General features: G+C 33.3%; 3 protein-coding genes across 3 annotated transcripts; 2 read left to right on the top strand and 1 right to left on the bottom strand.

Moving 5' to 3' along the window:
- Positions 1 to 85: 85 nt before the first annotated feature.
- Positions 86 to 7,433, top strand: LOC113400604 (PAT complex subunit CCDC47). The gene is made up of 11 exons (XM_026640247.2): positions 86 to 314; positions 1,335 to 1,480; positions 1,979 to 2,076; positions 2,621 to 2,725; positions 3,220 to 3,394; positions 3,711 to 3,841; positions 4,981 to 5,139; positions 5,469 to 5,659; positions 6,083 to 6,236; positions 6,646 to 6,780; positions 7,226 to 7,433. The coding sequence occupies exons 2-11, from the start codon at positions 1,342 to 1,344 to the stop codon at positions 7,328 to 7,330; spliced, it is 1,392 nt and encodes a 463-aa protein (XP_026496032.1). The 5' UTR covers positions 86 to 314; positions 1,335 to 1,341; the 3' UTR covers positions 7,331 to 7,433.
- Positions 7,434 to 8,581: 1,148 nt separating this feature from the next.
- On the bottom strand, positions 8,582 to 10,187 carry LOC113400607 (uncharacterized). The gene is made up of 2 exons (XM_026640249.2): positions 10,026 to 10,187; positions 8,582 to 9,947 (listed from the first exon to the last, which is right to left on the bottom strand). The coding sequence occupies exons 1-2, from the start codon at positions 10,053 to 10,055 to the stop codon at positions 9,468 to 9,470; spliced, it is 510 nt and encodes a 169-aa protein (XP_026496034.1). The 5' UTR covers positions 10,056 to 10,187; the 3' UTR covers positions 8,582 to 9,467.
- Positions 10,188 to 10,378: 191 nt separating this feature from the next.
- Positions 10,379 to 15,882, top strand: LOC113400448 (sperm flagellar protein 2-like). The gene is made up of 2 exons (XM_026640004.2): positions 10,379 to 13,725; positions 13,798 to 15,882. The coding sequence occupies exons 1-2, from the start codon at positions 10,418 to 10,420 to the stop codon at positions 15,842 to 15,844; spliced, it is 5,355 nt and encodes a 1,784-aa protein (XP_026495789.2). The 5' UTR covers positions 10,379 to 10,417; the 3' UTR covers positions 15,845 to 15,882.
- The last annotated feature ends 783 nt before the right edge of the window (positions 15,883 to 16,665 follow it).

Below are 16,665 nucleotides of genomic sequence, written 5' to 3'. Positions count from 1 at the left end.
CACTTGTAAAAATTGTCATGTGACGACAGAAAATAGTGTCAATGTCAATAATTATGTGTCTTACGTTACGTTTACGACAAAACTGCAATAAACCTTCATTAGCTCTCTTTTACGATTGGTTGAAAAACTAATCTACTTCAATTTCAACCAATCAAATAACATGACAAAGTTTTGATTAATGAAATCGAGAAAAATCAGAATATTTTTTGTGCTAAGTAATGAAATAGCTATTTAGTTTAGAACAAATTATTAAGAATAAGTAACTTAAAATAAATGTTTTTATTTAATATTTAGATTATTGTATCGTCCTACAGGTAAAAATGTATTATTCAAATGTTTTAAATGTGATATAAAATTATACGTAAAATGTAAATGTCATTGAAGTACAATTTCGTGGTTTTGTTCATATTTTATAACATATCAAATAATATATGACTAAGACGTTCTAAGTTTGGTGTTTTAAATGGATATTTTTTTTCACTCCCAATAAAATATACAAAGATTTTGACGTTTTGATTAGTGATATTATTATAAATAGGTCAGTTAAGTAAAGTTCAGTGAAGCCGTTAACTTGGTGAAGAAACCTTATATATATAATGAGTTTTATGTGTAAAATCATTTCACCTTGTGGCTTTGTCTTATTATATTCTTAAAATAGCTCAGTATCCTTGATATTTCCACATATTAATATCACATACTATAACATGTTTTTTTTTATAGCTAAATATTTTTTTCAACTTTTTATTAACAATTATATCTCGTAGTAACACATCATAATTTATATATAATCAAATTACAAAGACATTTCTTCTTGTAAAGACCTTATCTGATCAATTGTTTTACCACAACCTTGTTATAAGATAAAAATGATCTAGTAAGATTATTTTAGTCAATAGAGAAAAAATGTAGGTATGAATGAATAATTTGTAGGAAAATCAGTATAAGTGGATACATACATGTCTTAAAGATTTAATGAATACAATAGCCAATGTTTATTGTTATTTTAAAAAACTATATAAGTGAAATATGTCTTACTGATTTAACATACATTACTCCTTTCGTGACTGTAGTTAATGTGTAGATGCTCACTATAAAATTAAAAGGTTAATTTTGTATGAATTTTTACAACAAAGTTGGAACACAGAGTGCAGAGAGCTATTAACAATAAAATCTTCAAATCATTTAACAATTGTTACACAAATCTTATGGCAATTCTGAAAATTCAAATATTGTTTTCGTAATAATGCTCGTGTTTAAGGATTAAGTTAATTAAATAAGTAGATATTATTTCTTTCATTAATTTATGGTGGTAATAATGTGTTATTTTCTTCTAGGTTGAAAATGCGTATAGTAATCCTCTCCATAGCACTGCTATTGTGCAGTGTTTATGTGTCCCAAGCTTACGAGGACACTTCACTAGAGGATGATGATTTTGCTGAGTTTGAACAGTTTGAGGCTGATGAGGATACTCCAAGCAATGGTAAGAGATCAACTGAATAAAACACAATTATTATATAAATTACGAGACACAGATGAATGTAGCTACTTATAAATTAAAAAGTTTCTTCATACCATAGTATTATACATAGCATGTTTAAGGTTGGGACTTTCTAATAAGCCTAATACTATACTCGAGTCAGAGAGTCTCATACATAGCATAGTATTGTAAAGTACCTCTACCTTCTAGTATATGTTTTATGTTTATTGGTGTAGTCACTTTTTCAGTTATATATTTATATCATTAATGAATTTACAAGAACAGTGTAATTGTACTTTGTCTATTCGACATATAAAGATGCAGCTCAAGTGAAAGCAACTGCTCGTCTTAAGTGAACAATACATGCATCTTTTATAAATAACTTTCATTGCAGACTATTTATATTTTTATTCTATACTATTGATTGGTATATTAAAACATATCCAACCTCTTTGCTTATTCATTCAAATTAAAATCTGATAATTTATTTTTCGGTTTCAGATTTCATTGAAGAAGAAGTGCCAGTGTTAAAGGCAAAATTGAATGTAAATAAAGAACAGTTTGAAATAAACATTGATGCCGATGATATAGTTGTTGAGGTAGATATAAATGGGTATATTGATTTTTGTTTTACTTGTTGGTAGGGCTTTGTGTTAGTTAACTTGGTTGGTGGTGCATTGGCTATCTAAGAAATGGTTAATATTTCTGACAGCGCCTATTTGTTTTGGCAGTGGTGACCACTTACTTTAAGTTGCCCCATTTGCTTATCCACTCACAGATATTATTAGAAAAAAATCTTTGCTCTATAGCTGATTAAATTTTAGATTATAAAGAAACAGTCCTTGCAGTCCAAGGTTTGAATTGAGTATATGTAATGTCAATGAATACTATAAACAAAATGTTAAGACTATAGTTTTGGGTGATTGAGTCTGATAGTCCTCATCATATTTTTAATTAAATCATCTAACCATTAGTATATTTTAATACTTTTATGTTGTAACCAATGCTAAAAATGGTTTTATTAACAAGTGATAGAGTTTAAGATACACTTTTTTATAATGTCTATCAAATTAGCTTTTGACAGACATTATAAATAAAGTATTTATAATCTATTAGTATCTAAAATCAATGTGTATTTCCCAGGATGAAGATAATGAATTTGAACATTTTCAAGATCCTGAAGAGTTTGAGGGGTACCAGGACACGATGCCCCGTACTGCTGAACAACCAAAAATTACTATCTCTCAGGTAGTTTGAATACTTTGTGTAATACTAGTTATCGCGTTTTGGGGGATGGTCGTCATCAGGGATGTTATGGATATGTAATTTTGGATCTGGATATGGATACGGATATATGAATAATATTTTACCGGTTCCACATATGGTTAAGGATACTAAAATTATTTCGGATTATCCGATTGTTTCGAATTATTTCTGATAGGGATATTACATTATTTATAAATTGAAAGAGAAAAAATTACAACATATTAATTTGACTTTACTTGTAAGATGTTATTTAGTATTAAGTATAATAAGAAAAAGTACTAATAGCTATAATACAATTAGCTACTCTATTACATACTAAGTATATCACAATGCAAAAACAAAATTATAAAACTACAGCTCCATAACATCCCTTGTAATACTTGATTAGGCATAAAAAAGGAGATTAATCTTGGTCATACCAAATTTAAGCAAATTTGTTATGAAGCTAAAAATGTTAATTGTATTTTAATCTACAGGTGCCAATCATGATACGGCCCAGATGGGACGCGTACTGGCTGGAAGGCATCCTCTGCTGTTTGCTCGCAGCGTACGCGCTCGCGTACGTCATCGGACGCGCCAAGAACACCGCCATAGCGACTAATTTCCTCAAGTTACATAAACCACTATTGGATGAGAACTTTACTTTAGTTGGTGAGATTATGATTATTTTGGGTACATTTTAATATGTTTTTTTTTTTAATATAAATGCGAATTAATAATTCACTTTATTAAAATATATAGTATGGCATTTAAAATTAATTTATTTTAGAAATCATACTGAACTCATTATAACATGGATTTTAAATTTAAAAAGTAGTTACTTAAGTAATCTTTGAAAAAAATAGAATATGTATTTATAAAATAATTCACTTAGTATTACTACCTCTCTACCTGGGATCAATGGTGTTATCCAGCTGGACAGGTCTGCTCTAAGTCGAGCAATGATAAAGGAGGGTATGTCCCGCAGGCGAGTCGGGGCTGGACGTGGTGTCGGCGGACGAGCGCGGCTGGCGGCGCGAGGCGGAGCACTGCTTCACCATGTGGTGCAGCGGCCGCCAGTGCTGCGAGGGGATGCTGCTCACACTCAAACTGATCAAGGCGAGTTCCTGGCCGCTGACGACTCCGATTAAAAAATCTAACTGTTGCAAATATTTTGAATCATAACGCTATATTTAGTTATATTAGTTAGTAATATTTCTTTGTTTTTTTTAAATATATAGGTAGGCGGACAGGTAAATGGGCCACCTGATCGTAAGTGCCACTGCCAATGGCAGTATAAAAAATATTAACCATTCATTACATCGCCAATACGCTACCAACCTTAGGAACTAAGATGTTATTTCCCTTGTACCTGTAGTTACACTGGCTCCCTTACCCTTCAAAGCGGATCACAACAATACTAAGTACTACTGTTTGGTAGTATAATATCCGATGTGTGGTTGGATCCAGAGGGACTTGCACAATGCCCTATCACCAAGTTAATATTATAATACAATTAAATTCAAATCTCCTTGAGGTTACAAGTTTACCTTTAGTATTTAAAATTACAAATCTATACTAATATTATAACGAGTCTTCGTTAAACAAAGTCTCGAACTGGGGCCGGCTAAACCTAGTCCATTTCAACCCCAAAAAGACGCAAGTTTGCGCGTTAACCGCCAAAAAACACCATTCGTCGTATCCCCACGATTTGAGAACATTCCGATAGCCGCCGCAGCTAGTATCGGAATACTTGGCGTTGATATTTCGAGCTTCGTTCAGTTCCGCGGTCAATTGGAAGGCAAAGCCAAATTGGCATCAAAAAAGCAAGGCAAGACAGTATTTCACGTCAGCCCATCGCCTAAGACTATACAAGGCGCAAGTGGAACCAGCTTTCGCCGGCGGTTTTTCCGAACCGATACGACTTGGGAACCTTCAAAAAAAGAGCGTACTCCTTCCTAAAAGACCGGCAACGCACCTGCAACACCCCTGGTGTTGCAGATGTCCATGGGCGGTGGTAATCACTTTCCATTAGGTGAGGCTCCTGCTCTTTTGCCCCCTATAAGATAAAAAAAAATAAAAAATGTTCACTGAACTAATTTGATGAAATTTGGTAGCAAAGTTGAAATCCAAGGAAGGACATTGACTACTTTTTTTGCCTAAGACCAACTAACCCCTAAAACTTGAGCGAATACGCGGGCGGCGATTAGTATTATTGAAATTAAAAGGCAATGTATTTATGATGTTTATCTTTTCAGCGTCAAGACTTAGTCCACGTATTACTGGGTGTAGTTAGACCAACTCCGGACACGCTACTTATCCGTGTGGAACTCGGTAAAGACGATTGCGATCCGTTCGTTCTTTGCATCGCGCAGAAGAAGATCGCCACGCGCCTCGCTAAGGAGATGCAGGACTTGGTAAACAGTTTAACTTTTCTTTTTTTTGTAAATAATGATTTTTGTTATTTTTTGCGATCACCTGAAAAACTACTGAATGTATCCGTATAAGATGATGATTATTTTTTTAATTCCGTCGATCCTTCCGCCGTTTTTTCAAGTTTATTTTATGCCCAGTGAAGCGAGCTGTTATACCAGCTGGTATTTTAGAAAATACGAAATCAATTCCAGCATTAAGCCGGGACATGTATAACGCTTTGATATTCCGTTTCCGTTTAATATATTTTTATTCGAAAATAAGAGGAATGAGAGTCGTGAGATAGGAACGTAACCGCCGCGACCGCCCGCAGAGCATGTTCTGCCCCGAGCGGCGCGCGGGCGACAAGCACGGGCTGCCGGCGGCGCTGGGCGTGCTGTCGGAGTGCGCGGAGGCCACGGCCGGCGTGCTGGACGCGCGCGTCACGGCGGCGCTGCAGCGCTACCACGCGCACGTGCACTTCATACACGTGTCCGACCGCTACTGCGGGCCCAAGCAGATGGAGTGAGTCACTTTTTTACAACCACTTCGAGACTTTTGTACTCCTGTGAAGTATACTTAATGTCCCCGCCGCTTGGTTACGACCTCCTCTCCCTTTCGAGGATATGTTTTGAAGCTTATTTTACCACGCTACTCCAATGGTCCAGCAGATTCGTCATCATGTTTTCCTTCACCACTGAACACGAGATGAATTATAAACTAAAATAGAGCACATGAAAAAAGTGGTACTTGTCTGGGTTTGAACCCACAATCATCAGTTAAGATGCACGTACTCATCACTCATGGCACTCATCGGGCCATCCCGGCTCTTGTACTTTTGAATTTATTTATAAGTTACAACTCTTACTACGGCGTCATCATACTGATAACTGTAAATAGTTTCTCTTTTGGCCTCTAGATGTCATAAACACTAAAATTATTTGTCAGAGAAACCGTAGCCACAAAACCACCAGAAACGGAACGGGTGATGCTAGTCAGTCTCGCGCTGGGCCCCGACGGCGGTGGGGACGAAGTTCGGCCCCTGCTGCTGTTGGTGTTCTATTTGCTGGATAAAATCAAGCGGCTTCGTTTAAGCAAAGAGGTATGTCATTTTTGAATTAAGACTTGATTTTTTATTCTAAAAAATATATTTAAAGCTTATTAAAAACAGAACAAACTTGTAAATTAATTATATTATAGGTTTTGTGAAGTAATTTTAATTTTAACTCTACAGGGTCAATAAATCAAAATTTGATTTTTATTAATACAAAAGCGTTAAAAACGTAATGGTTTAAGGGCGGCCTAGAAATGAAAAAGTTGAAGGATCGATTCTGACCTCTTGGGCTATCGTCTCCACTCCTAACACAAGCTTTAGGCTTAATTCGAGGGTTAAATAAGAATATTAGTAATTCCTTATAACGGAGCATTGCTACAATCATTTAAAAAAAAATGTTCATTAACTTATATAATATAAGAGAAACTACTAACAATGTCAATCGTCCGCACACCAGGCCCTTTCGAAATGCGAGAAGCGGCGCGTGAAGGCGACGGAGGCGTGGGTGCGCGGGGCGCACGCGGCGCGCCAGGAGCAGGCTGCGCAGCGACGCGAGGAGAAGCGCAAGCAGGAGAAGGAGCGCATACTGGCGGTCGGTGCTCGCCCCCCCCCCCACGCTACGCTTGCCTTACTCGTGATCCGATGGGACCTCAATCTGACAACACCGCCGAGAACTAAATCCGGCCTTAGTCAATGTTTTGATATGAGAATTCCTAACCTTTTTTGGAGAGAGAACTTTTATTTGCAAAGTGACATAGACATGCCACATGTATATGTCAATAAATAGATCTTCGAGAGTAGCAGGTTCTATCTGATCCTATTGGTCTTAATAATAATTATTATTATAAGTAATGTCTTTAAAGAAGCCATTGTTGGAATTATTTTTAAAGTTTATGCAAAGAAGATTCCTTGACATGTTTATTGCAGTTTCAGTTCTGAAACTGATAAATAAATAATGAAAAATCATACTAAATAATTTTATTTCAAATAGGTTCATTACATGTATCACATTTATTAGTATGTATGTGGTATTACAGGAAGATGATCCCGAGAAGCAGCGGCGTTGGGAGCTAAAGGAGCAGAAGCGTCAACAAAAACGTAAAGCCCCGAAAATGAAGCAACTCAAAGTGAAGGCGCTGTAAATCAGCAATACTCAAATGCAATAATTATTTAAAAAAAGAGTTTTTTTGTTACTTATCCATAAGTGTTGATCCTACAGTCTTGTGAATAAAGAATATCTGTATAAACCCGCAAATTGTTTATTTTATACATAACTAATAATCCGGTGCACGTTGTCTTGATGAAAACACCACACGACAAGGATTTTTTTTACCATACATATACTAACCGACACTATATCGACTAGTGACGGTCGTAACGATTAAGGTTATATTTTGGCGCCAACACATTTTAATACATTATTATAACACAATTCTTCTACTCCGTCTGCCACAGAAACCGTTAAAATAAGTAATTATTATATAATCATAAAGTTTGTTTGTAAAGAACCCGCTGAGATTTTTTCGCCGGTCTTCTTTTGCCGACTTCGCAGGTTTGAGATATTTATTCCGAACCGATGGTAGAGCTTTAAAACAATAATTTAAGTTATTTTTAATTTGATGGTAAATTTAAAAGTTAGATTGAAAATGAGACACTAGAACTGCATACAAATAGATAGTTTTTATGATATTTATAATTCTCAGCGGCTCAGATTTTACGGCTATACACCATTTCAGAAACCATCACCAAGACCATAATTATTGCAGCTTCGTCTTGCAACAAATGATTGAACGCGGGACAGGAGGCAGGGTCCGGTGGCCATATTGAACGAACCGATTTAAGTTTTTATTATGGTCTATATAATTTTTATAGACCTCATTATCAAGATATCATACATATTAACATTCGAATTCATGTTTATGCTTGTAAGTGTTAATCATATATCGATATCTTACTTCGACTAACATGATTAATAAGCCGTCGACCGTAAATATTTAATTCGTCGGTATATGCGCTTTCTTCAATGAGACAATTTTATGTTATGCGCGAACGGATACTAAGGGTCTATAGACATAATTACATTATTTATTTTACGCATAGAGAAGTAGAAATTTTCTCTACTACAATATGCATGTTATACATATAAATAACGAAATATGGGTATGAAACCTTCCTCTTGAGTCACGAAGGCCGACGGCAGGAATCGACTTTGATTTATAATATGTACATATAAATAAGCTAATGAAAGTCATTATTGATACTTTGAATTTACTTGTGATTGCACATATCTTTTAATTAATTCTGTTATAAGATTATTTGCTAATGTCAATAATAAAAGTAAGGTAGGTAATAAAGGTAACTAGGGTTCATTCAAATAAAATAAAACAACTAAATATTTCAAGGCAATATTTATTTCAAATATTGTTTATTAAATAAGAAAAAAAATAACAAAATATGTTAACAAACATGTATTAGCCATTCCTAAGTCACAAAAGCGAAACAGAGTGATAAATAATTGTTTTATTTTGTTTCAAGAATTAACACACTAAATTCAAAATATTCACCACTAAGCTGTGATGTTATGAGATCTCTAGTAAAAACTTATTAAAACAACCTTTGTTGTTTAACTAATCACAATTACTTTTTTATTAAACTACTTTAAAACATAATATAAATAAATACAAACACACACGTTGGAAGCCAGTAAATTATACATCTGTGATTTAGAGAAAACAAAATTAAAATTGTTCTCAACAAGCACTCTACACTAAAGGTAACCATCAATTCTACACTTTCAGACAATTTAATGAATATTAATGTTAGATGCATACAATACAATTAATATTTTAAAATTTTGTTGTATTCATAGAATTGTTTAACACACATTGACCTGATTTTCTATTTCTAAATGAAATGTATGAAGATACTAATATGCACCAAAGAGATAACAAAACCATGAAAACTAAACAATGATATTAAATAATTATTATATCCAATGGTTTCTATATCTGTTGAGCAATAATGCTTATGATTTTAACTAACAAATATCTATTAGTATATAACAGGCAGGAGAAACATGCAAAATTAATTTAAATTAAGTCCTAGGAACATTTATAATCAGTATCTTCTAAGTTCCTTCATTCTATCATACATATTCATACACAGAAAAATACATTCTGAGTTCATCGATCACTCAAATCTGATATTAACTACACAGTTTCAATGCACAATTATTATTCATGGGTACGTTTACACAGGTTGATGTTGTTAATTTGATTGTCATTCGTCAACTTGTAATTTCTGAATTCTGGTCGACACACAATCCATATCAGGCGAAGTTTCTGCCTTTGGTGGGGATTCTAAATTAAGATTGAGGTTCTCGAGTGATTGACATCGCTTGGCAGGGCTCTTGACGTCGAAGTTTTCTCTAATGCAGGTACTGGTTGATGGCTCTAATAAGTTATATTTAAAGTCACAGTTGCTATCGTTAGCCTCAGAACTGATGGCATCCGAGTTTTCACTCTTAGTCCTATGCCTTACGGGCAGCACGTAAGGGCACAGTCTGTTTTTATTTGTGCTTCTTTTCATACAATACCCCACTGTGACGTTGGAAACGTACCGCGTGTTCAGCCTCATTACGCCCAGATTAGTTTTAGATTCTCGTAAATAATCACGTCGCGCTTCAGTTATTGCACTCAACATTCCCAAATCGTGTAATGCTTTATCCAAATTATCCAGATTCATGTGATGGCGAGGTTTCTGTAAACAACGTAATATGTTTCCAAATAAAAGATGGAGATACGAACTTTCTACTCAAGATGTCGGAAAGTTACATACACTTTTTTCAAATTCGTTGCATTTCATCATGAATAGATTTGAATGAAATTTATGAAATATGCAAAAACCGTGCGAAAATAAACATCACAAAAAAGTCATAATATGCTATGACATTTTGTGTGGCTTGCCATAAAAATATACAATATACGTAAATCTTTATGGTTTTAATTGTTACCAGAAATCAAAGTGATATGATTTAATTAGTATAGGTCGGCTACAAAAATATGAAAAAAATAAAGTTGATTTTGTCACTGGTCACAACTCAATATCAATAACATATTAAGAAATATAATTCGAGACAAAGGTGAAGAAAGATAAGAGAAATGTCAAAATCGGAATAAAGATATTTTTTTTATTCCAGCTTTCATTAATTCTTGTAACGTTACGAGAAAATGGCAGAAATTTTAAAGGAATGGCTTTCCCATACCTTGCAGCATTCTATTACATGGGAAGCTAAAGATTTCGGAGATAAAATGAAAAATGGTCATATTATTTCATGTGTCTTACGCAGTTATAATGTTATAAATGAAGAAAAGCATTATCTTATAAAACCAAGTAATATAAATGAAGATATAAAAAATAATTGGAAGCTTTTAACACAGTGGTTGCTTGAACTGGAAATCAATTTAAGTGATACAGATTTGGCTAACGTAATGGCAGGACAAGGTTCTTCAATACTTCGGTTATTTTATAAACTTTTTCTTTGTTTAGATAAAAGAGATCGAACCAATTTTATTAAAAGGGAGAGAAAAATGTGCTCGAACTTAGTAGAAAAAATTGAACATCGGTTTACTGTTAAAAAGCTAAAAGAAGAAGAGGACCGATTTGTCGATCATCTAGCAAAGCCTTTATTAGATGAAAATCAATTCATTGAGTGGCAAAGAGAAAAATCAAAACAGATCCAAGAAACTTACGATTATTTACGTCACAAATATTTAAAAACTTTAAAAAGAATAGAAGAGTCTCAAACTCCATTGAAATATCCAGAAACAACGACGAAAAAAATAACCAATAAAGATAAGAAAGACATGGATATATTTTCAATAAGGTATCCGTGTAAATTTCACGATTATACTTACGAAGAGTTGTGTAATTTGGATGAAGCAGCCAAAGAAAGAAAAAAATCCATCGTTGATTCAGAGTGGACTAAAAATTATTTGGATAATCTACACAGTAGAATACATGAAAAAACAGATTCTGAAGAATTTCAAAAACAGATAAGTAATGTTATAAGTGGATCATTATGGGATATGTCTGTCGCTGAAGAGGAAGCAAAATTAGATATCGAGCTCGCCAAAAAAGTTATGAAATTGTCTCAGTTTGAAAAACAGATGTGTACACAAATAATGGAAACTAAACAACAGGCCCGGAATTTAGTACAAAATAGAATCGCTGGTGAAGAAGAATTTGCTGAACAAAGGACTCAGCAATTTAATCAATTTCTTGATAATTTAAAAGAAGACATTAACTCAGGTCTAGTTGAAATAGACTTTGAAAAACAAAGGCAGAATACTTTGCACAAAAAATTATATGCTGAAAAAATGAAAAGAAAAAGGCAGCACTATTACGATATTTGTTATGAGACAATTCTATCAATAATTGACTACGCTACTAAATATGCTTATTACAAAAGGCTATTAGAGGGCGATATACCAAACCATTTTATTACTGAGTGGAAGGCATTGTATTATAAACAACAACCTATCTTTGATTATCTGGAGTCAATGGAAAATATTTTAAAAGAACCAACAACAGATGAAAATCAGACACCTGATTATGAAGAAATTTTACATCTAGAATTAGATAGACAGGAAGTGCTAAATAAGAGCGAGTTTAAAGATTATCATAATTATTTATATCCATGGTCATTAGATTTGTTAATACCTAACTTTGATCCCGAATCAGAAGATAGAAAGTATGAATATTTAGGATCACGTATTTTAGGACACGTAGTATACTCACTTCTCGAAATTAAGTACCCACTGCCACCGCAACGATTACCAGCCACGTTACCAAATTATTCAGCAAAAGCTATAGTACGCAATTTACCGGATAACTCAATAACAATCGCGATGCAAACATTGTTAAACGCTCAGAAAATACATGTCGTACGCCTCGAGACTGCCATCAATTTCTGTCTTAGAAAGTTCAAAACTGAATTGATTGGGTGTACGGACATCGAGCTATCATTTGATAAATTTATTGCATCAGCACAAGAAGAAGATACAAAAGAATTTATTAAGTTATTGAAATCTGAAGATGAGATAGTTACAAAAATTAGCGAAGCAAATTTGTTATTAATTTCTGGACCATTAATTGCTAATACTAAGCAAACACAAACACCAAAAGCTATACCTGAAGAAGATATAAGTTTGTCATCTTCCGCAGAATTAGGTAGATATGCTTATGAATGCTTAAATTCTGGTAATATTTTAACTGATCATTTAATATGTGCAATACTAGTTGAGTATCTAAAGGACCAAGATAATATCAATGGTTTTGTTATCATAAACTATCCCAATTCATATTATCAAGCACAAATTTTGGAAGAAACGTGTTCGGGCAGGGCACCGCCTGATGAAATCGAACTAGATGATCAAGACGATATTTATCTTGAAGAAAGTATTATTAAACACAGAATTAAGAAAAAAGATCCCTATTTGCAAGTGAGAATTTCCGAGCTTGTAAATGATCCTCATAAAAAGTTATTAGATAAACCGTTTACAAGTTATTTTTCTTGCTACATTAAACTGAAAGAAACAGAAGATATTCTTCAAGAGTTTGTTATATGGAATTTAGATGAAGAAAATTCTGAACTAATAGATAGATTTTACGCCGTATTAGGAATCAATTACAGTATGTATTACGAAGTAATTGAAAAAGAACAACTCGGTTTGATTTGTAAATATATAATTGGTGACTTCTCAATGCCCTTAAAATCAAACGATAAATTATTTGGAGAAAATGTATTAAGTATTCTCGACTTTCCATCTTCTGATGAAAAGCGAATGAAATCGAAAATAGTCAAACCTGAAGTTTCTAATGGGAAATCTAAAGAAAAATTGCGACGTAATTCAAAATTAAGTAAATTATCCTCTTTGAATGATTTAAATATAGTAAAGGCTCCTGATTCTATAGAAGATATACACGATGAAGTGATATTAGAAAGTGTTGATGAAGAAGAAAATGAGAGTAAAACATATACACCCATAAGTATCGAAGATGTAAAGCTATTAGCAGGGGAAGAAGACTGGATCTATGGAGAACTACCAATACCTGAAGTTATTGGTATCGCATTAGCTACTTGTTGGGAAGAAATAGAAAAAACGTATATACACGATATGAAACACTTATTCTTTGCAAAGAGATTGCAAATGAATTGTCTTGTACCATATACGAGATTCCTTAAAGACAAAATGGAACAAATAATAACTCTGCCATCTCAAAAACAAGATTTAGTTAGTAGTTTTCAACAGGAATATAATAACTTTGAAAATGACTGGCGTGACATACATTTCTCTAAAAACGAATGGCATTGTAAAGTAAAAGAATTACAACAAAGATTATATAAAATATGTGACGAAAGAAAGCTTTTTGCAGAACAACAAAGGCATATGCTTATTTGTGAAAATTGGGCATTAGAAGAGATGACGACGATGGTTAATACATACATTTCTTGTATGCAGACTGAACTGAATAGGTAAGCGTTATGGTAGTTACGGTTTGAAGTAAATTTGTTTTTGCCTTTATTTGGTATTGTTTTTTATTTCAGAGCTATGTTAACTTATCAAACTTTGCACGACTTTTACTTTGCTATGATAAAGCGTTCCCCATCTAATGATCGAATAACCTCAAAAGAACTAAACAAAATATTCAAAGAAACAGATGAAACATCCGGAAGTAAGAAGGGCGGCGAAGATAAATTGTATAGACAACTTAAAACTTGTTTTCAAGAAATGCAATTAAAAAATATAGAGATAGATTTCAGTAATAATCCTTTTCATTTTATAATAGAGAGTAATGTAAAATTTGCTTTAAAGAGTGTAAAAGAGACGAATGATTCCTACAGATCGATAATAAGTCGAGAATATAGTGAATTAGCCAAAATAGTACCAACAACGAAGAAAAAGGAAGATAATAATTCGGTTGAATCATTGAACGAAGAAGAAATATACAAGAATAATGCTCTTAAATGTATAGAAGAATGGATTATGGGAATAAATGGTGAAATGTTCAGAGTTAGTTTACGCCTATTGGCGTTGCAGTACAAGTGCTATAAGGACATCAAATTATTTAACGATAACATATGCAAGACTTTTACAGACATTCAGAATGATATAAATAACTATTATCTTAATGAGATAAAATCAGTGGACCGCTTATGTAAATATTTACAATTGGCTGTTGAAGGTGGTAAAAGAATCCCCGAAAGTCTTGCACTAGAAGAGGATATGTTTATTATAGACGCTAATCTTTTGCAATTTTCCGCATCAAAAACAGAAGTGGATACTGCAGTTACGAAAGAATTTGTAGCCGATATGCAATTCAAAATTTGTCACTTAGCTAGATTACGTTCACAATTCAAAATCGTGGCTCCAACTGGTTTAATATTGCAGCAAGCATTTATTTACTTACTACAAGATTTTATTTTCTTTGGTAGAGAGATTTGTGATGGTCCTATGTTTCCAGAAGTTTGGAAACGAATAGACCCTGACCTTATACCGAAGTTAGTATTCTCATTGTTTGGAGAGGCAACGTATATTGATTGGAGGGATTTTCTAATTTTTTGCCTGAATTTACCATTCCCTACGGTGGATGAACTGTTATTGCATCGTAAGCATTTCCGCTGCAACGATCTTGAGTCCTCAGAATTAATTGAAAGAAATACCTTTATTGAAGAGCAACTTTGGTTTGAAAAGGATTATAACTCAGAAGATAAGCATGATTTAATTCGGAAAAATTTAATAAAACATTTTCTTTTTGAATTGTTTGAGACTGCTGATAATGTAATGAATTATTCGGCTTTCTTGCTAGCAGTCTGCAAAAATGTCGATCCTATTGAAGGTTTTGTAATGGCGTTATCGATGGCTATTGGTAAGAATATCTGTTTTAAACTTGTAGAATGCAAAGAAATTGTATCTAAGTTAATAAGAGATAAAAAGTATAAAGACGAATGCCTAGTTTGTGCATATAAATGCACAGGCCAGTTTCTAGATAAGTTGATAACCAATGTAATCAATACATGTGAAGGTACTTCAATAATAGAGTTAGAATATACAGAGCCTGTCTTGCCTGAATCTGATAAAAAAGGAAAAAAGGGCAAAGGCGGTACAAGGGCTAAAAAAATTGAAAGTACTCAAAGCGCTCGAATACCGAAGGTTCAGAAGAGTCTCACAAGTCGGAGTAAAATAGCAGAATCTACCATAGATGTAAAAATGACGTATATTTGTAAACCGTGTGAAGAGGACGTAGAAGTAATCGAGGAAAAACTATCAGAAAAAGAAGAGATAATAGAAGAAGAAAAAGTTGAACTACAAAAAGACCCAAATTTGGCTTATGTTGTGAGTCAATCCGATATTTGGAAAGTACTTCATATTTGTTTACCTTCTTTTTTTCAACTACAACCAGAAGTTGGAGCGGCCCCATACATTGAACATGTGAAAGAAGCAATGCAAAAACTTGAAGATGATGATGAAAATAAAGACATATTTGTGTGTAAATTTGTGTCTGAACCTAATATTTGTAAAATTTTGCATAAAACGAAAAAGTTTTGTGCTACAAATTTGGCTGACGAGGTTCATAAGATAATAAGTATTTAAAATTCCCAGTATAATTCATACTTTGTAAACGTTTGACTCGCAACAAATTAGTTTATAAATACCGATACGATACGAGGTTAAATGGTATACTCAAGGACGCCTATGACACAAGTGATTGTTAAATTTTTTTCTTTTAAATATGTACAAACAGTTCTTTCTATAGAATTGTATTGTAGGTATCTTAGAAAGTATTGACCTTTTTTGAAGAATGTATTTTATTCGTGAACTAAATTTGAATACATATAATTATAAATAATATTGTCTGTATTATTTTGAACTAATAAGTAAACATTTTAATAAACAGAATGATAAGAAAATTTTGCGATCGTTTCATATTCAACTGGTAAATTTCCAAAGCTGTGAACGTCAACAATTTGGATGATAAATTAACCCTGCTCTGCGACGTATAAAGGCAATAAACAAAACTTTAAAAATCAAATAAGCTGAAAATGCAATTTTGTATTGTATATTACATTGTTGTGTCCTGGTTTGAAGGAAGAGGGAGTTAGTTTAACCACAGTAGCAGCTTATATTCTTTAGCTGGATGCTTGATGCCAATATTTATGTTGTTTATGATTTTTTTATAAAAGGTTTTCATACATGATTGTTATTACTACAAAAAAGAAATGTCAAACAGGTGAGTCTTTCGAGAATAAAAAAATCATAATCATTATCTTACTACAGGCCACTCTTCTTTCCTTGTTTATTTAAATATATTGTAATATCCCTAAAACCTATTTATGTATATGCTGCTGTCCTCTTAGCTGTATTTGTCAAGGGTTAACCTTATTAGTTCCTGATATAGGATTGCAGGTGGCTGG

This window comes from Vanessa tameamea, chromosome 17, assembly GCF_037043105.1.
Source record: "Vanessa tameamea isolate UH-Manoa-2023 chromosome 17, ilVanTame1 primary haplotype, whole genome shotgun sequence".
Taxonomy (NCBI): domain Eukaryota; kingdom Metazoa; phylum Arthropoda; class Insecta; order Lepidoptera; family Nymphalidae; genus Vanessa; species Vanessa tameamea.
The sequence above is the reverse complement of the archived record's forward strand: the minus strand, read 5'-3'. Positions and strand labels throughout refer to the sequence as shown.